The sequence below is a fragment of the Ahaetulla prasina genome, chromosome 2, assembly GCF_028640845.1.
Source record: "Ahaetulla prasina isolate Xishuangbanna chromosome 2, ASM2864084v1, whole genome shotgun sequence".
Taxonomy (NCBI): Eukaryota; Metazoa; Chordata; class Lepidosauria; order Squamata; family Colubridae; genus Ahaetulla; species Ahaetulla prasina.
In genome coordinates, this window is record NC_080540.1 from 50,433,296 (window position 1) to 50,458,486 (window position 25,191).

General features: G+C 38.5%; 1 protein-coding gene across 1 annotated transcript in view; it reads left to right on the forward strand.

Annotated features, from left to right (window-relative positions):
- The window catches only part of ITPR1 (inositol 1,4,5-trisphosphate receptor type 1), a 309,457-nt gene that overhangs the window by 246,481 nt on the left and 37,785 nt on the right, over positions 1-25,191 (forward strand). The window contains exons 45-52 of the mRNA XM_058168445.1: positions 5,048-5,143; positions 6,887-7,009; positions 8,149-8,253; positions 9,506-9,698; positions 14,362-14,484; positions 16,378-16,553; positions 16,808-16,972; positions 23,179-23,374. Of these exons, the coding sequence (XP_058024428.1) occupies positions 5,048-5,143; positions 6,887-7,009; positions 8,149-8,253; positions 9,506-9,698; positions 14,362-14,484; positions 16,378-16,553; positions 16,808-16,972; positions 23,179-23,374 (1,177 nt within the window). The remainder of the gene's footprint in view (positions 1-5,047; positions 5,144-6,886; positions 7,010-8,148; positions 8,254-9,505; positions 9,699-14,361; positions 14,485-16,377; positions 16,554-16,807; positions 16,973-23,178; positions 23,375-25,191) is intronic.

Below are 25,191 nucleotides of genomic sequence, written 5' to 3' on the forward strand. Positions count from 1 at the left end.
GCACTGATTGGAATATTTTTAAAGATACCTCTGCAGACCTGGATGAACTCACAGATACTGTAACATCATATGTCAGCTTCTGTGAAGACCTATGTGTACCTACAAGGAACTTGCGAATACACAGTAATAACAAACCTTGGTTTACACCTAAACTTAAGCAGCTACGACATTCCAAAGAGGAAGCCTACAGAAAAGGTGATAAAATGCTGTACAATCAGGCCAGAAATGCACTAACAAGGGAGATAAGAGCAGCAAAAAGAAGCTACTCTGAAAAGCTAAAGAATCAATTTTCAGCAAATGAACCAGCAAACATGTGGAAAACTCTTAAAAATATCACCGGCTATGGCAAACCTCCTTCCCAGGCTGAAGGTAATCAACAACTGGCAGATGACCTGAATGAGTTTTACTGCAGGTTTGAAAGGAAACTACAGCCACCTATCTCCACAACCCCATCTCAGACACAGCAACAACAGCCAAGCCTCCTACAACTGACCCCATTTCATTGGGTTCACAACCCTAGTGATCACAGAAAAGGAAGTGCACGACCAATTTCACAGACAAAAGCCAGGAAAAGCGCCAGGCCCAGACAAGATAACTCCTTCTTGCTTAAAAGTCTGTGCTGACCAATTGGCCCCATCTTCACCCATATTTTCAATAAATCACTAGAGATGTGCTATGTTCCTTCTTGTTTCAAACGCCTACCATCATCCCAGTGCCAAGAAGCCCACCATCAAGGAACTAAATGACTACAGACCAGTTGCTCTAACATCTGTAGTCATGAAAACCTTTGAAAGGCTAGTGCTTTCCTACCTGAAAACCATCACGAATCCGCTTTTAGACCCCTTGCAATTTGCATACCGAGCAAATAGATCAACAGATGATGCTGTTAATATGGCTCTGCACTACATCCTACAACATCTTGAGTCTCCAATGACCTATGCAAGGGTCCTTTTGTAGACTTTAGTTCAGCATTCAATACCATCATTCCAGACATTCTTCTAACTAAGCTAAACCAGCTACAGGTACCGGAACAGACTTGTAAGTGGATCACAAGCTTCCTAACAAACAGGAAGCAGCAGGTGAAGCTAAGCAAGATCACATCAAATACCTGTACAATTAGCACAGGGGCCCCCAAGGCTGTGTGCTCTCCCCACTCCCCCTCTCTCTGTATACCAATGACTGCATCTCCAATGATCCATTTGTTAAGCTACTGAAGTTCGCAGATGACACAACAGTGATTGGTCTCATTCGAGACAATGACGAATCCGATATAGAGGTGAGGTCGAACGACTAGCCTTGTGGTGCAACCAAAACAATCTGGAACTGAACACACTCAAAACCGTAGAAATGGTGGTAGACTTTAGGAAAAACCCTTCCATACTTCCACCTCTCACAATACTTGACAACACAGTATCAACAGTAGAAACCTTCAAATTTCTGGGTTCTATCATATCGCAAGATCTCAAATGGACAGCTAACATCAAAACATCATTAAAAAGGACAACAAAGAATGTTCTTTCTGCGCCAACTCAGTAAGCTCAAACTGCCCAAGGAGCTGCTGATCCAATTCTACAGAGGAATTATTGAGTCTGTCATTTGCACCTCTATAACTGTCTGGTTCGGTTCTGCAACCCAACAAGAAAAACACAGACTTCAGAGGATAATTAGAACTGCAGAAAAAATAATTGCTACCAACTTGCCTTCCATTGAGGACCTGTATACTGCACGAATCAAGAAGAGAGCCGTGAAAATATTTGCAGATCCCTCGCATCCTGGACATAAACTGTTTCAACTCCTACCCTCAAAACGACGCTATAGAGCACTGCACACCAGAACAACTAGACACAAGAACAGTTTTTTCCCGAAGGCCATCACTCTGCTAAACAAATAATTCCCTCAACACTGTCAGACTATTTACTGAATCTGCACTACTATTAATCGTTTCATAGTTCCCATCACCAATCTCTTTCCACTTATGACTGTATGACTATAACTTGTTGCTGGCAATCCTTATGATTTATATTGATATATTGATCATCAATTGTGTTGTAAATGTTGTACCTTGATGAACGTATCTTTTCTTTTATGTACACTGAGAGCATATGCACCAAGACAAATTCCTTGTGCGTCCAATCACACTTGGCCAATAAAATTCTATTCTATTCTATTCTATTCTATGAATCTGCTCTATCAGATGGGTTTGACAAATGCCTTGTAACTGAAACTCTATAGAAAATGTAGACATTAGGGAGCAGGTAATTCAGGTCTATAGATAAGAAAACAAATTGCAATAAAACAATCTTCAGGTAGTAATACTTCATGGTGGGAATTGCAGTTTAGAGAATCATAGGTTTTTAAGCATTGTAGTTCAAAGGACATTCTACAAATAACTCTTGCTAGAATGTGTTAGTCATAATCTAACTTGTTTTCAACATAGACTACTGCGTGACATTTTATTATTGATATGCTCTTCAGTTCCCAAAGACTGTAAGCAATTTATAAATAATACAAAATAGAAAACAAAAAAAATCGAATATATATATATATTTTCCTTCCTATGATCATGGATAGGAAGGTGTGTGTGTATCCAAAACTGTGATCAAATACAAACCTTCCTGTCCATGATCATAGAAAGAAAAAAATAGTAATGGCAGCAGTAGTCAGCTACTGCAGGGATGGAATTTTGCAATCTACAAAACAAGACTTTGTAAAATGCAACATTTTTTTATTTATTTATTTATTTATTTGTCACAACATCATACAAAAAGATTATGTAGTATATACACATATAAACATATATAGGAAGAAGAAAAGAAAAACAATAGGACAGGAATGGTAGGCACGTTTGTGCGCTTATGCACGCCCCTTATGGTCCTCTTAGGAATGGGGTGAGGTCAATAGTAGAAAGTTTTTGGTTAAAGCTATTAGGATTATGAGAAGAGACCACAGAGTCAGGTAAAGTATTCCAAGCACTGATGATTCTGTTGCAGAAGTCATATTTTCTGCAATCTAGATTAAAGCGGTTTACATTAAGTTTAAATCTATTGGTTGCCCTTGTATTATTGCAATTAAAGCTGAAGTAGTCTTTGACAGGAAGGACATTACAATAGATGATTCTGTGAGTTAAACTTAGGTCTTGTCAAGGCGACGGAGTTCCAAGTTTTCTAAGCCTAGGATTTCAAGTCTGGTGGGATAAGGTATTTTGTTGTTTTCAGAGGAATGGAGAACTCTTCTTGTAAAATATTTCTGGACACGCTCAATTGTATTGATGTCAGAGATGTGGTGAGGGTTCCAAACAGGTGAGCTGTATTCTAGAATTGGTCTAGCAAATGTTTTATATGCTCTGGTTAGTAGTGTGGTGTTTTGGAAAAGAAGCTACGCAAAATTAGGTTTACAACTCTTAGAGCTTTTTGCTATGTAGTTGCAGTGGGCTTTGGCACTTAGATCATTTGACATGAAAACTCCAAGGTCTTTAACGGATGGGGGTCGTCTGTAAGGTAATGTCCATCTAGTATGTACTTAGTTTTAGAGTTCTTTTTCCTATATGTAAGACTGAGCATTTGCTGGTTGAAATTTGAGCTGCCAATTTTAGACCAAGCGTTAGATGGTCAAGGTCGTTTTGAATGATAGAAGTGTTGTCTGTGGTGTTAAATAGTTTGACATCGTCAGCAAAGAGAACACAATTACTTGAGATATGGTCACAAAGATCATTAATGTATAGAATAAAGAGTGTTGGTCCAAGGACGCTGCCTTGAGGAACGCCACTCTTGACAGGAACAGGATTTGATAAAGCATTGCCAATTTTGACCACTTGTTGTCTGTTAGACAGAAAAGCAGATATCCATTTGTGGAGGGGTCCTGAGATGCCATAGGATGTTAGTTTAAGGAGAAGTTTATCGTGTACTACTGAGTCAAAAGCTTTGCAGAAGTCTATGTAGATTGCATCTATTGATTTGCCTTGATCTAGATTTGAAGTCCATATGTTTTTGCAGTGGAGAAGTTGTAAGTTACATGATAACATTAACATGAAACCATATTGATTGTTGGAGAGTAGGTTGTTAGTATCTAAGTGTGAGGTAATGGACTGGATGATGTTATATTCCTTGACTTTGCAGGTGACGAGCAAAGGGAGATCGGTCTGTAGTTTTCGACTAAGCTGGGGTCTCCTTTTGAAGATGGGGATGACTGTGGCTAGTGACCAAAGTTTGGGAAGAGAACTGGTAGTGAAAGCTTTATCAAAGATAATACTTAGGGGTTCAGCTATATTAATGGAAAGTTTTTAAGAAATATGCACATAGACCATCAGGTCCAATAGAAAGCGATGGTTTTAAGTTGTGAAGAGCTTTACCAACGTTGTCTTCTGTGAAATCTATATGAGTTAAATCATCATAGTCATTGCTGGTTCGTTTGTGGAATGTTGGATATGTGTTATCGGAGTTAACAAAAACTGAGCCAAAGAAAATGTTGAAGAGGTTTGCTTTGACTGTTTCGTCATTGCATTCTTTGTTGTTAGAATCTTTTAGTGGTGGGATGGATCTTGAATCTTTAAGTTTACTGTTGACAAAATTATAAAAGGCACGATTGGAATTTGTGCGTAGAAGGTTTTCTTCTTGCTTGGTGTGGTAATTTGTGCATTCAGTTTTTATTTGGTTGCATATGTTTCTGTAACGGTTTCTGAAGTTTGTAACATAGCCTTTTTTGTTTCTTTTCCAGAGGGATTTTTTTAACTTACTATGTTAAATATTATGTAAGAATGAGGTTTATTTTGTAGCATCTCAGATATTGGGTGTACTGTACTGCCAGAGCCCTGCTCCGAATGTAAATTACTTTCCCCAAGTATTTAAAGAGGTTTTTAGCAATTGGTTTTACAATACAAACACTTTTTAGACTCTTTCATCTTTGTTGCTTTGTCATATGTCAAATTTACTAAATTGCAGTAGGTAGTACTCGTATTCATCTGCACTTTCTTTATACTGTTTTTGGTTTTTTGTAATACATGGATATTTTAATCAGTTTACTTCCCTTAAAATTCCTTTTTGTTTTCCAGAATAATGCTTCGAAGTTACTCTTGGCTATAATGGAAAGTAGGCATGACAGTGAGAATGCAGAAAGGATCCTTTATAACATGAGACCAAAAGAACTGGTATGTTTCCAAGAATTTGCTTCCATTAATTTGAACAGCATGAAATTATCTTGCTGCCAGATGTGTGATTAAGAGCACACTATTTTGGAGCTTATAAACTGAGGCCTCTCTTTAACTGAGCCCTATTATGCTTAGCAGTAAATTGAAAGAGCTTTGTTCTATATACACAGGTATATTTTAGATTGGCTTAATTTGAGATTTTAAGAAGCATTATTCTCTATTACAGTACAGTATCATTTTTACTGTGATCATCTGTACTGGCAATATAGTTCTATCATATCTTGTATGGTGGAGGTTACAGGCAACGTTGGGTCAAATAGAGAAGAGAAAATTTGTTTTATAAGGTAAAATTATATTAAACTATATAGAAATATACCTTGGCAACATGGTAGCATTTATATCCAGGATTCATTCTCACAGATAGATGGCAAGGACAGTTTATTGATTTTTGCCATCAGCTTTTTGTGATCTTGAAAGATTTGCTCCAAAGGATAGAAGGACTTTCATGAGTACCCTGGGAGCCAATTCAAGGGATGAAAAAAGCAGTTCCACTCCTTCTCTTCTGTTAGCCAGACTTCCCAGTGAATCAAAATGAAACAAAAGCATTCATGGACAGAAGGATTTTACTTTGTATTTTCAATGTAAAAGACTGAGTGAAAGAACTTGAAAGAAGACATGCTGAAATAATTAGCTGTTCTGACAAGTCACATGTCTCATTTGTTTCCCTATAAAGGTGACTCACAACCATTCATTTAACAACTGTTTGAAGTTCAATAGCCCTGGAAAAAAATGACTTATGACCAATGCTTGCATAGCAACCCAAAGTCACATGATCAAAAGTTGGACACTTGGCAACCAACACGTATTTTCAATGGTTGCAGCATCCCAGGGACAGGTGATCTTCCCAGCCAGTTTTAGACAAAGTCAGTGAGGAAGCTGGGTTCACATAATGACCTTGTGATTCACTTAACAACTGTAGTGATTCTCTTAATATTGGCAATGGAAATTGTGATCCAGTTATGGTTATAAGTCAAGGATTACCTGAGGTTAAGAATAATATGTCCAACAAGACCTAAGTTCAGTGTAGAAGCTTGGAAAGTTATGATACTCTAGTACTTCTCTTATGAAAACCAAATAGTGAAAAAGGAAAAAAAGAAAACTGCTGAAATTTTATCATTCTGTTTTTCGATTCTGAGATTTAGTTTACTTATTTTGATGGACGTCTTAATATCTCTATGTTGATGAGATGTATGTATATGATTTAAAATAATACTTTATGTGGGTAATGATTTGAAGTAGGGATTTAGATGTTTTAAAAAAGCTGTCTAAGTATTCTTTTGTCCTGCTTTAAACGAACAACAAAAAGCAAGCAAGAAATTCAAACCTATATAGTTATAGTAATTGCCTGCATCAAGAGTATAACAGAATATATTATTCAGCAATAAAGGTGTGGGCTGGAGATAAAGTTTAAGGCTTTATTTTTGGCATTCATTCTACTGAGTCAGTTTATTTCTGATATAAATTATAGTTGTTTAAAAAACAACAGCAGTATCAGTAATCTGAGCCAGTGATCCTCAGCTTCAAAGGATAGAAGGAAATAAAAATGACTTTATATAAGTTTCATTTTCAGAATATCTGAAATAGAATGAAAAGATGAATCAGCTCAAATACTTGGATTTTGTTTTCTTTTCCTATATATATATATTTTTCAAACTTGTGAAATGTGTTTCTCTTTCTCTACAGGTAGAAGTAATTAAAAAGGCCTATCAGCAAGGTGAGGTTGAATTTGAAGATGGAGAGAATGGTGAAGATCTTGCTGCATCTCCTAGAAATGTGGGGCATAATATTTACATATTAGCTCATCAGGTAAATTTTTATTTATACCTAAAAAAATTAAACCAAAGTTTAGAGCATTTGATTCATAGTAATTGAAACATCAAAGTTTAGGAACCGCGGTGGCGCAGTGGTTAGAATACAGTACTACTTCTGCTGATCACTGGCTGCCAGAAGTTTGGCAGTTTGAATCTTACCAGGCTCAAGGTTGACTCGGCCTTCCATCCTTCTGAGATTGGTAAAATGAGGATCCAGATTGTTGAGGGCCATATGCTGATTCTGTAAACCACTTAGAGAGGGCTGTAAAGCACTGTGAAGCAGTATATAAGTCTAGGTCAGTGGTTCTCAACCTTTATAGTGCTGCGACCCCTTTAATACAATTCCCCACGATGTGGGGACCCCTGAGGATCTCAGTGCACCTCAGCAGCCGCAGAAGGGGGGGAAAAGCGGCAAACTGTTTTTTTTTAATTTATCATGCCTGAAGCCGTATTGGCTAGTGATCTGAACTGCTTGCGATTGCCTTGAGGACGGAGGCATTAAAGCGGAGACTCCTCCCCTATTAAGTTTATCGCGCCTGAAGCCAGATTAAGCTAGCGATTAGGAGTGATTGCAGCTGGCTTGAGAGGGAGACATCAGAGCAAAGACTTCTCTCTTTTTTAATTCATCACGCCTGAAGCCGAATTCGGCTAGTGATTTGAAGAGCCTGCAGCTGGCTTGTGGAGTCAACCATTGGAGCGCGATTCTTCGACTCGCAAGTATACTTCCCATATTTCCGATGATCTTAGGCGACCCCTGGCAAATCGTCATTCGACCCCCAACGGGGTCGCGACCCACAGGTTGAGAACCGCTGGTCTAGGTGCTATTGCCACTGCTGTCATGCAGTGCAGGAATTCATTTCAGGAGTGTCAATATGAGCCTTGTTGGATTATTAGTTCTGACACAAACAGTGAAAGTAATTAGGCAAAATAAAAATTCATTTAGTTTTTATTCATTTTTAGTTTTTATCTGACCAAGTCAATATCTGATTTGATTTGAAGTAAAATAAAATTGGCTATTTCTCTATTTTACAATTGAGTCTTTTGATAGTTTTGAGTTTTTGCTTTGTTTTATATTTTTAAGTAGGAGATATGGGCAAGCTTCCTGCTCTTCATAATTGTTCATTTATTTTATAGCTTGCTCGCCACAACAAAGAATTGCAAAACATGTTGAAGCCTGGAGGCCAAATAGATGGAGATGAAGCTTTGGAATTCTATGCCAAGCATACAGCTCAAATTGAGGTAAATACTTCAAATTATATCTAATTAATCTTAAATGGAACTGTATAAAGAAAAATAACAATTAGGTGTAGAACTTATATAGTCTAGTAAAATAATAATTGAATTTTACTCTATGTCCTAAATATCTTGTTACCAAAAAAAAATCCCCTCAATCTTTAATGAATGTCAACCCTTCTAAATATAAATATACTTCATTCTCTCTCTCTCTCTCTTTTTAAAAAGGCTAACAGCACCTTGAAAATGTTTTTTGATTGGCTTACTGTAGATTTTTTTTAAGTAAACAAACTGAAAGTATACTTCAGGATAAGTCTTGGATTAAGCCTGAGGGACTTCTAACAGTGGAAATGAAATAGTATCAAGAAAGGCAAAGGAACTATTTCCTTCAATAGATAGAGCTACTGAGCTATACAGCACAGTCTTTATGTACAAAATGTCCATTCAAGGACTTGTATTAGCCATTACCTTTTTCTCTGGCTTCTCTAAAATATTGAGCAGCTTCTCAGATTCCTGGAAGTTGTGCTCCAGTTTCATGATGCTTCTGGGCTTCACATATGAAAATTGTCTCTCAAGCAATATTACAAAATATCTCAAACTCTTAAATCACACAGACCTTTCCTATTGCCCCAGTCAAATGCTAACTTTGAAATTTCCCCAAATTCAGTGCTTTTATGAAATATAAATAACTAGTCTTTGAGGAAATGTACATGTTTAAATTTTCACAGAATCATAGCCTTATATTTTTATTAATGGAATCAGTTTAAAAGTAGTAAGAAGTGATTATATTGGTTTGATCTGATTTAGGCATTGCCTGATTCCAAAGTGACTTTGGATGGAAGTGACCAGTGCAGATTTATTTGTCTTTTATGACTTTTTGTATACCAAATCATTTCAATTGGAACAACAAGATGGAGGAAGGGAGGGACAGAGGGAGGAGGGAGGGAGGGAGGGAGGAAGGAAGGAAGGAAGGAAGGAAGGAAGGAAAATTATTCATCTACCCAAGTAATACTTGGCTAACAACTGAAATAATATAATTTTTGTAACAATTCCGATGAGGAAATAACCTCCTTTTCCTAGGTGACTTGAAATCTGAAAAGAAATGGTGACAATAGAACTAACAGTGTTAACAGGAATGCAAATCAGCAAGTATTTTAAAAAATACCAAGAGTTCCAGGAAGTTTTGCATATTGAGAAATAATAGAATCTCATTGTGACTATACGCCATCCAAATTAACTCTTTAAACTCTTCATGTAGATAGTTAGATCGGATCGTACTATGGAGCAAATAGTCTTCCCTGTGCCCAGTATATGTGAGTTCCTCACCAAAGAATCTAAACTCCGGGTGTACTACACTACAGAAAGGGATGAGCAAGGCAGCAAAATCAATGATTTCTTTATGAGTTCTGAAGACCTTTTTAATGAAATGAACTGGCAAAAAAAGCTAAGAGGTAAGTTTGTATAAAAATTCCTGATCTAAAGTTGCATAGTTTTTTTTTCCTGAAAGAAAAGGAATATTAGACTTTCATGGCTTTTTTTTTCATCTTTTTTTCCTTTCTTTTTTCCCCCCTTTTCCTTTCCTTTCCTTTTTTCCATACAAATATCCTACTCTCAGAAGGGCTTTGCTTAAACACTGCTTGAGCCTGTTGCTATTTATTCCCATTATATCCTCAATTAGAATAGAATAGAATAGAATTTTATTGGCCAAGTGTGATTGGACACACAAGGAATTTGTCTTGGTGCATATGCTCTCAGTGTACATAAAAGAAAAGATACGTTCTTCAAGGTAATGTTTATTTAATGTTTTAAATATACAGTACAAGGAAGCAGCTAAATGATTCTAACTGTGTCCAGTCATGTCTGACTCTAGGGCAGGGGTCTCCAACCTTGGCAACTTTAAGCCTGGCAGACTTCAACTCCCAGAATTCCCCAACCAGCAAAGCTGGCTGGGGAATTCTGGAAGTTGAAGTCTTCCAGGCTTAAAGTTGCCAAGGTTGGAGACCCCTGCTCTAGACCATGGTACTCTTCTCCATTTCTTGGCTGAGGGAGCCGGTGTTGTCCAAAGACATTTTCTGTGGTCGTGTGGCCAGCATGGCTATACGTTAGAGGTGCACAAAACACTCTTATCTTGCCACCAAAGTGGTACCTATTAATTTTCTTGCATTTGCATGCTTTCCTGCTAGGTTGGCAGAATCTGGGGCAAGGAATGGGTGCTCACCCCATTGCAGGGTGCTCAGATCTTGAATCCGGGCTGTCAGCTCAGTTCCGAGATCCTTATGCAGGTTGCAACATTGTGGCTAAATTATACAACTAACCTCTAGTTAGTTTTAGTTTTATTTATATTAGTCTCCTTTATTCTAAAGCAACTCTGCTGGGATTAACAAAAAAACTAACAATTTTATCATGGCATAAAATTTCTTGAACTAGATACTCTAATCCATTTTATTGGATGCTTAAAGACTTATCCCTAGTACGGGGAGACACAGTGTCTTATATTTAGCCTGGTTTCTAAATCTACATGTTCCAGCCTCCAAAGCTATTGTCAGCATCTATGGGCAGATGGAATAAATGTTGCATGTACTAGTTTTTGTGGTTGTTGTTGTTGTTGTGGAGCAGATAGCAATGCCAACTGTCCCCCAATTCTGCTTATCTAACCAAGTTACTGTATAATTGTAACTTTGTTGCTTGTATCCTTTCAATTTATATTGATATTGTTTTGCAGTAAGATTTGATTGCTTACCTATGACTATTCCTAAGTGTTGTATCTTATGATTCTTGATGAATGTATCTTGTCTTTTTATGTACACTGAGAGCATATGCACCAAAGACAAATCCCTTGTGTGTCCAATCACACTTGGCCAATAAAGAATTCTATTCTATTCTATTCTATTCTATTCTATTCTATTCTATTCTATTCTATTCTATTCTATTCTAAAAAAAGTTACTTCTAAAGTGGAACTATAAATAATAATAAACAGAACTTACAGGCATTCACGCCTCTCTTGTGTAATACAGATAATCCTTGATTTAACAACCATCGTTGGAAGCAAAATTTCTACTGCTAAGTAAGACTGTTGTTTATGAATCACTCCCAATTTTACAACTTTTTTTTTTTTGCCACAGTTGTTAAGTGAACCACTGCAATCGTTAAGAGACTCATAGGGTTGTTAAATGACTCCAGATTTCCCCACTGACTTTGCTTGTCAGAAATTGTCTGGGAAAGTTGCAAAAAGCAATCCCATGGCCCTGTGATATTAGCAATCATTGCCAAATACATGTTTGTTGCCCAAGTGCCCGAATATTTATAATGTGACTGTGGGGATGCTATGGAAGAACCAGTCGTAGATCATTTTTCTATGTTGTTTTTATTTCAGTCACTAGATAAGTGGCTGTAAGTTAAGAACTACCTGTATTGCTTTCACAAAGTTTTTATTTATTTATTTACATTTATATCCCGCTCTATAGCTTATACATAGTTTTTTTGGGGATAGAAAGGAAGGAAAGGAATACTAAAAGAGACATCCCTTTGAGGTGACTAAAAAGGTGATCCAAAAGCCACATTATCTGGATTTCTTCTGATTGCTCAATGAAGGGGCATCTATTTGGCGAGCAGAAGCATCAAAATAGCATGTTTAGTTCATTATAGATATTGCTGAGGTAAATGAGTCTTATCTCACTCAGCACATGCAGTTTCCTAAATCACAGATTTAGGAAAGCAGAACATTATTTAAAAAATAGGTTCATATTTAAAACCAGTGGAACACCTATACATACTATGTACTGTATATGTGTCATATTTGATACTATGTTCTGTACAGCTCCTTCCCATCTAAGGCTTAATGAAGGACAGTCATTATGTACAATATAACAGTCTCATCACTCTCATCTTGTTTGACAGCCTACAACAGGAGTGTCAAACTCGCGATGGCACGTCATCATATGACATATTGCAACTTTTCCCCCCTTCTCTTAACTGGGGGTGGGCGTGGCCAGCACGTGACGCATCCCTGGCCTACAACGTTCTAGGCTTGTTTACCACATTCTAGGCTGGATGTCACAAATTAAAATGCAACCAGCATGGAGAGAAAAAGTAGGAATAAGATACAATGATTTTCTTTCTGGTCATGTTACTCTGAAGAGTGAAAGGTAGTGCAGATTCAGTTAACTGTTAGGAAAAAAAGGGATGGGAAATTGAAATACACTGAGAGTTTAACTGCACAATTTTCCATGTAAACACATAAAGATTTTAGAGACCCAGATGATTGCTTCATTAGGCAGAAAAAGCATAGACATTGTTTTGTATCTTCATGTCAAGCAATCATGTTACCCTACCGTTTTGTAGATATCTTTGTTTTCTCTCATAAAGGCAAATAGACATGTCCCAGGATAATGTCGCAAGATCCAATATGGGTCAGTCACCAAGACCAGAGGTTTAGTCTTCTGAGCTTTCAAACTCATGCTTGAGCCCATCCTCAGGGAACTTCTCTCTAGCAGAATGTGCATTTTGGGCTAGTATATGCATAGTAGTCCCAGTGTCTGATCCAAATGGGATCTTTTTTTCCTCTGCATTTTTTACCAGCCTTTCATTCTTTGGCATCCTTCAGATACATGGGAAGCACAGCTCCCAGACTCAGTCATATTAGACTGAATTTTGAGAGCTGTAAATTACAGCTGTAAAGCTGTAATCCAAATACGAGTTACCCAGAGTTTGATTTTAAGATGGATCGTCATATAAAATAAATAAAAGAAAGGTTTGGGAAGACATCTTGTAGTGAAAAATACATAAAAGAAGATAGAAGACAAATAGCTCTGTCACATAATGTGGGTGAGCAATATTTCCAGAAGTAGGGGGCTACTTCCATAATATTTTGGTAAGCAGGGGGTTGAAGATCTCCAAGATATCTTCCAGTCCTGTAAATTCTATGATTTCTCTTCCTCACTAAGCTACAATGATGAGCAGCATTTGGATTGTCTGGATTTTACCCCCCTTGAGTACCCTGTTTCAAATGGAAGTTTTGTACTGTTTTAAAAGAAGTAGGCTTTCAAGGAAAGGTTGAGATCTGTACAAATGTCAGTGGAGCATCGTGCACCGATTTTATGTGAGCAAACGAGATAAACTGTCAATGTTTAAACTGAACATGAAAAGCTAGGGAATGTAAGTCATTAAAACGTGGGTTTAACACAGGCTGGGAACTTGTCACTTACTAAGACAAAACACAGTTCTCTTTTGCTGCCAGCTATATTCTTGCTAATCCTACAGTTTATTGCTTGGAATCTGCTGCTCCAAAGCCTGGGATCTTAGCATAGACTTCTTGTGCCAACATAGACTGTGAAAGGATTCCTGGGTCACAATTTGTCACTGTTGGTTTTATGAGAGGTAACAAAATTTTCTGGGCTACTTGCAAGTACTTGGTCTTAGAGTCAACCTTTTTTTTTTTTTTTGATTTTGGGCATTTTCTGAGTTATTGTTTAACAGATTTTAATATGTTCCTCTTCCAGCATTTTGTGTCTGTGTGTTTGCCCACAGTTGTATAACCCAGAGGCATCCACAAAGGGGATCAAGGTAAAAACAGCACTGCACTCTCGTGATTTAAGTGCAACCCTTCTCTCATCACACCGTATGTGTGAAAAATAGTGGTGGAGCAGATTGTGCAGCACTGTTTTTGTTACCTTGATGGAAGCACCTTTTCCTGTGGATCCCAATCTGGAAGGTGTGCGCAATGTGATTTGATTAAATAAAATTAAAATAAGATATTTAAGGTTAAATTATATCCTGCAACATGCAGTTTCAATCTGAAACTAAAATTCTGCTGTTATAAAACTTGTACATGGGTATTTTATGCACGTGATTTCTCTTCTTGTGGTATTTACAAGCTTAAATGGTTATATAAAAGCTTAATGTGGTCTTTGATCTGGAAAAAAAATTCCTTCACATGAACTTCTGAACTTTGCAAAGAGCAGTTAAAGAGAGAGTTAAATCAAATAATAAAGATTACTCTTGTGGCTAGTGTGTCATTCTAGGAAAAGCTGGCAATATATATTTGTTTCTACGATTTATTCCTTGTTAAAAAATACCTTTGAATTCATCAAACATTTATTTTCCTGATTTTGCAGCTCAGCATATCTTGTATTGGTGTTCCCGCAACATGTCCTTCTGGAGCAGTATTTCATTCAACCTTGCAGTCCTTATGAATCTACTGGTAGCATTTTTCTATCCATTTAAAGGAATCAAAGGAGGTACCAATATTTCAAATATATGAAAAATAGAATTTAATAGTTATATACCACAAAGTTTTGAGGCAGAGGGAGAAATAAATGAAAGATACAATTTTGGTAGCCATTTTAATGATTGTGATGCTAAGCAATTCACCGTTTTATAAATGATGAGAAAGCTAAGAAGAAAGTATTGTAAATCTAATTCAGGAATAGACAACAATGGCCCCAGAGATGAGTTGAATTGAAGTCCACAGGTCATAAAGAAGCCATAGTTGCCCATCCCTGGTCTATTTTAATCTGGCTTTGGAAATTGGACTTCTCTGATGTCTGTCTTATTTACAAATATTATGTGTAAGTATGCAAACAGCCAACAAAAGTGCGTATAGTTAAGGCTATGGTTTTCCCAGTTGCAATGTATGGCTGTGAAAGTTGGACCATAAGAAAGGCTGAGTGCCAAAGAATTGAGGCCTTTGAACTATGGTGCTATAGAAGACTCCTGCGAGTCCCTTGGACTGCAAGGTGAGCCAGTATAATTAAAATCACTGCTGTCCCTTTTCATATTACTGCTAGCTTTATCTCTGTTTGTCCTCCAGATGGTTTCCAATTTTGGGGGGATTATATATTCCAAAATAGAAAACAAAATTCTGACTATCAGGAATAGTGAATGTTACTTTGTTAAATCACCTATTAATTTATCAAGTTCATTTATGCTAATCAATACCACCAAAAATCATCAAACTCTTTAAGTGTTTGCTGTGACAAAGCCTGGAACATGTGAATAATTATATGAACCTAAATGACCAAATCAGTTATAATTGCACATATCAGAGAATTAACATTTGTCATTAAGACATTTCAAAATCGTTTCACAGAGCTTGCTTTCTGGTCCAGATGATTTTTATTGATATGTCCATCAAGTTTTCTTATTCAGTTTTTTAAAAGATATATTTAAATATCCTTGAATACATACTTAAAGTATATGCATTATAATAATACATAATATTTTTGCAATTTTTTTAAAAAATAAGCACATTAAAGTATGTTTTTATATATTGTTGAGTTAAGAACTATGCTCAAACTTTTGCAGAAATATTCAGTCTAAAGGAATGGTTCTCAGGGTCAAGTGAGGTCAGTTCACACCGAATTGTGCAAAGATCAAATTAAGGCATGTCATATTTTATCTTAGCTTAAAATTCCCTGTTGCTTCAGGAAGCGGAAAATCTCAAACCAAATCACTGTGACCAACTACAATGACCGGAATTCTTTAGAGGCATATCAGTTCAATTGACAAGGAACAGATGCTTCTCCTAAGGAGTAGTGTAACATGCTGGGAGATGCTGTCATCTTCAGGTTATTAATATTTGTTATTAGATCCAAGCGGATCTAGGTTTTATGATTCTGATTAAAATAGTATTTCATCAATACTTGCAAAATTTACAGACTTAAAGACTAAAAATAGATGAAGGCCACTGATACATTTATTTGAATGTAGACTAATTAATTCAAGCATAGTGAAGGGGCCTATTCATCACAGCAATTAGACATTAGTAAGCTAGTAAACTGAATGAAGAAATCAGAATATAGCATTTCTCTGGGAAATCTTGAACATGTTTCCTGAAAGTAACTGCCAAGCCAGGCCACTTTGTCCATAAGTTTGTTTTCAGAAAATTCATAAGATAATTGCTGAATTGATATAACTTGGTTCATGTGTTCAGAAAAAGACTATCGTACATTTCCTGGAATCTGTTGGGCAGCTTTTCTATATTTTACTCTGCTTCTAATTTGTGGTTTATGTGTGAGGATATTGTTTTGAATTGCATTGTTTTAAATTGCTGTTAATAATGGCAAGGGCTCTGTGGAGCCATATGAGGGGAGAGTAAATAATAATGAATTCTGGATGTCTTCTTTTGCCAGGTACGCTCGAGCCCCATTTGTCAGGCTTACTCTGGACGGCCATGCTGATATCGCTTGCGATTGTTATCGCTTTACCCAAGCCCCATGGCATTAGGGCTTTAATAGCTTCTACAATATTGCGATTAATTTTTTCTGTCGGTTTACAGCCCACATTGTTTCTTCTGGGGGCTTTCAATGTAAGTATAAAATACATTTTTCCGGGATTTGTTGAAAAGTCTACTTACCAAACTAGGAATTTTGTATAAAAAAATTAAGGTTGTGCCCCAGAATACTAGCTGTGTTAGACTTTAGAGGAAATATTTCAAAGCAAGTTCTCTGATACACTTTTGCGGATATATCTCGTGTATATAATCTTTAAATTTGTCTTACATTAAAAGGAGACTTAGCATTTTAGCCATGCATTAATCTTCTGTTTGTTTTTGCTCTGCAGGTTTGTAACAAAATTATATTTCTGATGAGTTTTGTTGGTAATTGTGGAACATTTACTAGAGGATACAGAGCCATGATCATGGATGTAGAGTTTCTTTATCATCTGCTATATCTTCTGATTTGTGCAATGGGGCTCTTTGTTCATGAATTTTTCTACAGTTTATTGGTAAGTGTTTCTGTCTGGGAACTTACCTGTGATAATGTTTGTTGATGACAACGTCCATAGTGTTACATGACAAACACGTATAACCAGAGACCTTTGTGGTGGTCTGCAGGAAACCATTCTGATTATACTTGTTGAAAAATTACAAAAAATGTTTCTATGATATTGGGAAAGAAGTTATAAAAATAGTAGTTGATGCTTTAAAATCATAGTCCCTAAAAAAATCTAGAGAAATAATTAAAAATTCCATTCTCACTCAAATCTGATGACCATGTCAATTCTACATAGAGTGCATGCCACCCTCCCTGTACTATACAGGTAGTCCTCCAGTTAACAACAGTTCACTTAGTGACCATTCAAAGTTACAGTGGCACTGAAAAAGTGACTTATGGCCATTTTCCACACTTATGCAGCATCCCCATAGTCATGTGATTTACATTCAGATGCTTGACAACTGACTCATATTTATGGCAGTCGCAATATTCTGCAGTCATGTGAGTACCTTTTGCAACCTTCTGATAAGCAAGGTCAATGGGGAAGCCAGATTCACTTAATAGCTATGTTACTGAATTAACAACTGCTGTGATTCACTTAACAACTCTTGCAAGAAAGATCTTAAAATGGGACAAAACTCATTTAACAAATTTCTCACTTAGCAACATAAATTTTGGGCTCAGTTGTGATTGTAAGTTGAGGATTACTTGTACTATGTAGAAGTATAGCTATAGTAGATATACAATCATTGGAAGACCTCAGGGACCAAGTTTAGGAACAGACTGTTATAAAGAAAATCTATGTTATTACTAAGAGTCAACATTGACTTGACGACCCATAATCAAACAAACAAACAAACCAACAATTACTCAATCAATACACACTGCAGATAGTTCACGACTTGCAGGCATTTGTTTAGAGACCTTTCTAAGTTATAATGACACTAAAAATTGTGACTTGCAACTAGTTCTTGTATATAAGACGGTTGTGACAACCCCACAATCAAATGATCATGATTTGGTCGCTTGACAGCCGGCATGTATTTATGATGTATGCAGCATCCTGGAGTGTCGTGATTGCTATTGGCAATCTTCCCAGCCAGCTTTTGACAAGCAACGTCAATGGGGAAAGACGGATTAGCTAAATGAATGCCTGATTCATGTAACCCACTGCAATGATTTGCTTAACAGCTGTAGCGAAGAAAGTCCTAAAATTAGGTTCAACTCACTTAACAACTGTCTTGCTTAGCAATGGAAATCTGATCCCAATTGTGGTTGTAAGTCGAGGACTACCTTATAACTTATAGTAAATATACAGCCGCCTGCGCGCACAGACACACACACACTGAAAGCAAATGTAATACAGTAATCCTCAACTTACAGCTGTTCATTTAGTGACTGTCTAAAGTTACAATGGCACCGAAAAATGTGATTTAGGACCGTTTTTCACAGCTATAACCTTTGCAGCATCCCCACGGTCAACGTGATCAAAATTCAGACGCTTGGCAACTGGTTCATATTTATGACCGTTGCTGTGTCCCGGAGTTATGGGATCCCCTTTTGCAACCTTTCTGACCAGCAAAGTCAATGGGGAAGCCACATTCACTGAATAAACCTGTTACAAATTCATCAACTTCAGTGGCTCACTGAACAACTGCAGCAAGAAAGATCGTAAAATGGAGAAAAACTCACTTAACAAATCTCTCCCTTAACAACATACATTTTGGGCTCAATTGCGGTCGTAAATCGAGGACTACCTATATAGTAGTTAAAGTACTGGACTATAATCAGGGTGTCTCCGATTCTAATCCTCCCTTGTGAGGAAGCTGGCTGGCTGATTGTCCCAGTGTCTTTCTCCCTAAAGTTGACCAGAAAGTTGAAAAACTGCCATCTATCAACCCACATTGAACCGCTGTTACAGATTATGACCGGTAACTTCCAGGAGCTTCCAACTTTCACCCTGCAATATGGCAATTTGAGAAGAGATTTGTATCATTATTGTCGCCCTCAGGGTGACCCTCTGATGGGAAAGACATACTTAGAGGATGATGCTAAATACATTTATATCTATTCATTTCTGTATCAAAGGCATTCTTTGATATACTTTGTTTAAAAGAATTGTCTGGTCTGGATGGAATCTAAAAGAAATCTTTAACCAATTCTGCATTTGCTAAGCCACTTGATAAAATGCTATAGGGGCAGTGATGGCAAACCTTTTTGCCATCGCGTGCCAGGAGTGGGGAGGGAGGTTGCACGTATGGCCACACCCATAATTTTATGCGCTCCACCCCTGCGCATGCATGAGCAACCCACCCCCTCCTGGCATGCAATGGTCCAGTAGGCCCGTTTTTCTCTCTCACCAGGCTCGACAGCCTTTCTAGGAGTCTGGGAAGGGCGAAAATGACCTTTCTCACAAATATACCCTGAGGCCCTCCAGAGGCCGGAAATGGCCCATTTGCCAACTTCTGGTGGCACCAGAAGGCCCATTTTTTGCTGTCCCTAGGCTCCAGAGCCTCTCTAAGAGTCTGGAGAGGGTGAAAACGGCCTTCCCCACCCTCCTGGAGGCCCTCCAGAGACTGAAAACTTCCATGGCAAACTGGCTGTTTTCGGGCTCCGGAGGGCCTTGGTGGCGTGAGAAACGCCATTTTTGCCCTCCCCAGACTCCTAGAAAGGCTCTGGAGGTTGGGGAGAGAGAAAAATGGGCCTTTCCCAGAACCCCAGGCCCTCCGGAGTCAGGAAACAGCCTGTTTCCCTACTTCTGGTGTCCCAGAAGGGCTGAAAATCAGCTGAGCTTGCATGCCCACCAATATGACTACATGTACCACCTGTGACACGCATGCCAAAGGTTCATCATCACGGTTATAGAGTGTTTTATTCCAAAGGGGAAAAAAGGGCTCCCAAAGTGGTCTTTACATCCTCGTTTCTGCTTTGAAGGTACTTTTTAAAAGCCTGAGTGCCTCTTTTTCTTTTCATGATAGAGAGGGGGGAAATGGCTCAACTCAAATAAAATCGATGTCAGTGAAACTAATTAATTAACAGGGGAAATTACATGTTTTAAAAGGATATATGTAATGACTAAACTGCCTGTCAGTTCAGTTTGGTTGCACATCATCAAATTAATTAGCAATTGTTTTGAGGGAAAGCATCTGTTCTTTTTAGAGCTTTGTCTTGAATTGCAATGTGTTGTGTACATGCCAAGGAGGCTATGTCAACCTATTGATTCCTGGGAAATCCGTTTTACCCATGACACAAAACTGATCAGAAATTAGCTATTCCTTTTCCCTTCCAAAACACATGTAAAATCAAGTCCAAGAGAGATGCTCAATAAGATTAAGCTAGGGAATCTGCACATAATTATATAGTTGTTTGGAAGAAGTCATGGTGAGAATGGTCAAACTGCAGAGACACTCTGTGGGAAAAGTTTTGATCTGTCCTGAGATTTGGCTAACAGCTTCATAGCAGTTAACATAAGTTTCTGCAAGATTAATTTCTTGAGGTATTTGTGTGTGTATATTAAAAAAACAGTTCCCTTTTTTGTATCCACCAGATCTTTATATTTTTCTTTCCATTTCAAGTCAGAGAAAACGATACTTAGTTGATAATAGCAACAGCACTTAGACCAGTGGTAGTGAACCTGGTCCCTACTGCCCACTAGTGGGCGTTCCAGCTTTCACGGTAGGGGTTTTGTCTGATACTGAAGCACTTTCCTTTTTTTTATTTTAATTTAATTGACTTTTTTAAAAAATTTCATAGCATTATTTAAAAACATTTTCATTAGGTTTTCATAAAATTCCCCGTGACAATTTAAATTTCTGAAAATATACTATTTGTATCGCCCACGTATAAGTTTGGTTCATGTTACGTAAGTGAAACTAAATGGCGCTATAGTGCGACCGCAAACAAAAGAGCCTCGTCCCAGAATAGCTTGTGCATCTCCCCCCATACCACCCAGCTGTAACAAACAAGCAGAGCTGGTAGCCGGCGCCCCCCCCCAACCCAATCCATGATGCGTGAGAGGCATGCGCAGACAATGATACACGGCACATTACTGTGGAACCAGTGGGCGGATAGAAAAGTTTACTACTAACAGAGATACAAAAGTGGGTGGTAGGTATAAAAAGGTTGACTACCCCTGACTTAGACTTATATACTGCTTCATAATGCTTTACAGCCCTCTCTGAGCGGTTTACAGAGTCAGCATATTGCCCTCAACAATCTGGATCCTCATTTTACCCACCTCGGAGGGATGGAAGGCTGAGTCAACCTTCAGCCTGGTGAGATTCGATCTGCTGAACTGCAGCTAGCAGTCAGCTGAAATAGCCTGCAGTGCTGAACTCTAACCACTGTGCCACCTCGGCTCTTAACAGAGCTAATCATTAGCTATTGAAAAAGTTGTGTTAGGAAATTTTGAGTTTCTTGTGATTTGGTGGATTTAAAGTGGCACATATCCAGCAGCTGGTTATATCTGGTTGATCTTATCAGAGTTTGAATACTAAGCAGACTCTGATCAAGGGAGAGCCAAAACTTTAGAGTAGACTGGAAAATACTTAACTAGTGGTGAAGGCTCCAGTCCAGAAACCAGGAGGCTATGAATTTCAGTCCTTCATTAGGCATGAAAGCCAGTGAGTGGATTTGGGCTACTTACTGTCTTTCGATTCAATTCACCTCACAGGGTTGTTGTTGTGAAGAAAATAGGAGGAGGAAGAGATATTAGGTATGCTCTCTGCCTTGAGTCATTTGTAAAAATAATAAAGGCAAGATTTTTAAAAAGAAACATCTAAAGATACGAAAGCATCACAGGAGAAGGCGGTAGCAAATTACTTCCATACTTTTGTCAATAAAACCGAACAATTCTGTCTATAGCCATGATGGTGAACCTATGGCACGTGTGCCAGAGGTGGAACGCAGAGCCCTCTCTGTGGGCACACGTGCCACCACCAGATGTTCTTCTGGTTTCTGGTGTGCACATGAGCACTGGCCAGACTGGAAAATGGCCTGAAAAACAACCAAAAAACAGGCCATTTTACGGGCCATTTAAGGCTGTTTTTTGGGCCATTTTTCAGGGCAAAAGCAGCCTGGAAAACATCCTGAAAATGTCCTGGAAAATGGCCAAAAAACAGGCATGTGAACGCCGACCAGCTGGTCTTCGGGTTTCTGGTGCTCTGGCTTGCACAAAAACCAGATGGCCAGCGCTCTAGCGCACGCACACACTTGCGTTCTGGTTTGGGCACTCAGTGCCAAAAAGATTTTCCATCACTGGTCTATAGAGTGGGGAGAGGCACACTTAACATGAAGCGGTTTAACTTTTGGCTTTCTCAGCTGGAAGGAAGTGTTTAAGACTTCAAGAAAATCTTTCCAGTTTGATTTGAATATTCCTTTTCCCCTAAAGAATTTTCAGAATTTAAGAATAAACCCAAATGACAATGAAAGAAAAAGACTAAAAATTGAAGAGAAATTCATCAGAGACATTAAAACTAGGTGACCAGTGCATTACTCTTTTACTTTTAACATACAACATCTAAGTTTCTAGAATAGAAATCAAGAAATGCTGACAGCTGTCAGCAAACCAACTTTGTTCTTTCAGTTTATTTGGTATAATAATGTTGCTGGTGATTTTTTTTTATTATTATTATTTTGTTTACATAGAATCAGAGAGTGGAAGGAGCTGTTAAGGCCATCAGTGCAGGAATTCAAAATAAAGTATCTCCACCAAATGTCTACCCAGGCTATGTTTAATCATATCCAACAAATGGAAGGTCATCATTTCCCTAGATAATTGGTTCCACTCTCACACTGCTTTTACTGTTAGGAAACTTTTCCTAACATTCATCCAGGATCTGAGTTCCTGGAACTTAAGACTCTTACTTGCGTCTTGTATTCTGAAGCAATTGCTTAACAAGGTGTGGCCTTCTATCTGGTTTTTAGTCAAAATGCACAAAAGATCGACCTGTCTTTTCTTTAAAAAAAAGTATGAGGATTTTATTTAAAGATCATGTTGTTCAATTGTTTATGTAAAGTTAATGTATGTGATAGGCCAGGGGTCTGCAAACTTGGCTCTTTTAAGACTTGTGGACTTCAACTCCCAGAGTTCCTCAGCCAGCTGGGAGTTGAAGTCCATAAGTCTTCAAAGAGCCAAGTTTGCAGACCCCTGTGATAGGCCATTACCTCGTTAATTATTAATGCATTGAATAAATATTTTGAACTGTCCTTTTCCAGCTTTTTGACTTGGTGTACAGGGAGGAGACCTTGCTGAATGTCATTAAAAGTGTCACTCGCAATGGACGTTCTATCATCTTGACTGCAGTTCTTGCTCTTATTTTGGTTTACCTGTTCTCAATAGTAGGATACCTGTTCTTCAAGGATGACTTTATCTTGGAAGTAGATAAGCTACCTAATGAGACATTATTGCCAGGTTTGTATTCAATTCTTCACAAAGGAAATATACCACAAATGACAAAATAAATAAATAAATAGGGGATTTATTTTGTGAATGCTAATCCTTCTCCAGCCCAGATGCAATTTCTTGCTGAAACCAGTTGTATTTTAAGTTAATTATGCTTATAAATTGAGTTCTTAGCATTTGGAAAACTTAACTAATGAGATTGCAAAGCAAATGAGGATCATAAGTAGAAAGAACCATATTTTTTTGGAGTATAAAATGCACCTTTTTTCCCAAAAAAAGAGGGTGAAAACCTGGGTGTGCCTTATATTCCAAATGTAGCTCCTCCCAGCTTCTCAAACGAAGGTTTCAGAGGCTGAAAAAAGCTTCAGAAAAGAAGCTTCAGAAAAGAAGCCCCCAAATAGAGCTTCAGGAAAAAAAGCCTCCACACAGAGCTTCAGAAAAGAATAGAACAGAATAGAATACAATTTTTTATTGGCCAAGCGTGATTGGACACACAAGGAATTTGTCTTGGTGCGTATGCTCTCAGTGTACATAAAGAAAAGATACGTTCATCAAGAATTCTAAGGTACAACACTTAATGATAGTCATAGGACTTTCAGAGGCATAAAAAAAGGTTTTTCTGAAACAGTTTCAGAAGTTTCAGAGGCAGAAAAAAAGCAAAAAAAAAAAAAAAAGCAAGGCACAGAGCTCACAACCAAGGAACCTGTTGCTAAAATTCACTTCTGTAACAGTTGATTGGGGTTATTCTGGGAGACCAATCCACCTGCCAATCAGCTTTTTTCTTATTTTCCTTCCCAAAAACTAAGGTGCGTCTTATACTCCAAGAAATACAGTATACATTAAGAAATATAACTGTAAATAAATGTACAGTTGTCCTATACCAGGGGTCCCCAACCTTTTGGACCTCAGGGACCACCACCAAGTCCATAATTTTAAATCTCGTGGACCACTAATACAAATCCAGCGCACCGCTTGCTGAAGTGCCTCAACTCCCAGTGACGGGATGGGGTCCTTCAGGCAATGTCCCTCCTCTCTCTTTCTCCCCACTCCTCTCTCTCACACTCTTTCTCTCTCATTCTCTCTCCCCCTTTCTTTCTCTCTCTCTCCCACTCTTTCTCATGGGCCAGCCAGTGTCTTGGGGCTGAGAGGAAGTCAATCGTCCCTGCGAGTGACTGAGGTGCAGGAGCACCAACAAGGAATGAAAGAAACTTGCAGCCTTGCAGCACAGCCCTCGCCAGCTGGAATGAGGTAATGGTGCAAGGGGAGATGGCGGTGCAGGCGGGCGAAGCAATGGGTGGCAGGAACCGCGGGCTGTTTCTTCCCCCTGCTGTAGCTTCCTGTCCGCTGAATCCATCAGTGGCTGTCCCCACCCCTTGCCCTCCCTTCCCAGTCACTCCTCACCTGGCAAGGGAAGGGGAGGGGGAGAATGGAGATTCACTCCATATTCCAGAATGGGAGTGAAGATTCATCTCTTGCTGGATCTTTCTCTCTCTCTCCCACTCTTTCTCATGGGCCAGCCAGTGTCTTGGGGCAGAGAGGAAGTCAAGCCTCTCCCCGAGAGACCGAGCTGCAGGAGCACCAACAAGGGCCAGAAGAAACAGCTGCAAGATCCAGCTCCCCCTCTGGAATATGGAGCGAATCTGATTCCCCCCACATCCCCTTCCCTTGCCAAGCGAGGAGTGACTGGGAAGGGAGGGCGAGGGGCGGGGGACAGCCACTGATGGATTCAGCCAACAGGAAGCTACAGCAGGGGGAAGAAACAGCCTGAGATTCCTGCCACCTTTTGCTTTGGCCCGCCTGCACCGCCATCCCCCCCCCTTGCACCA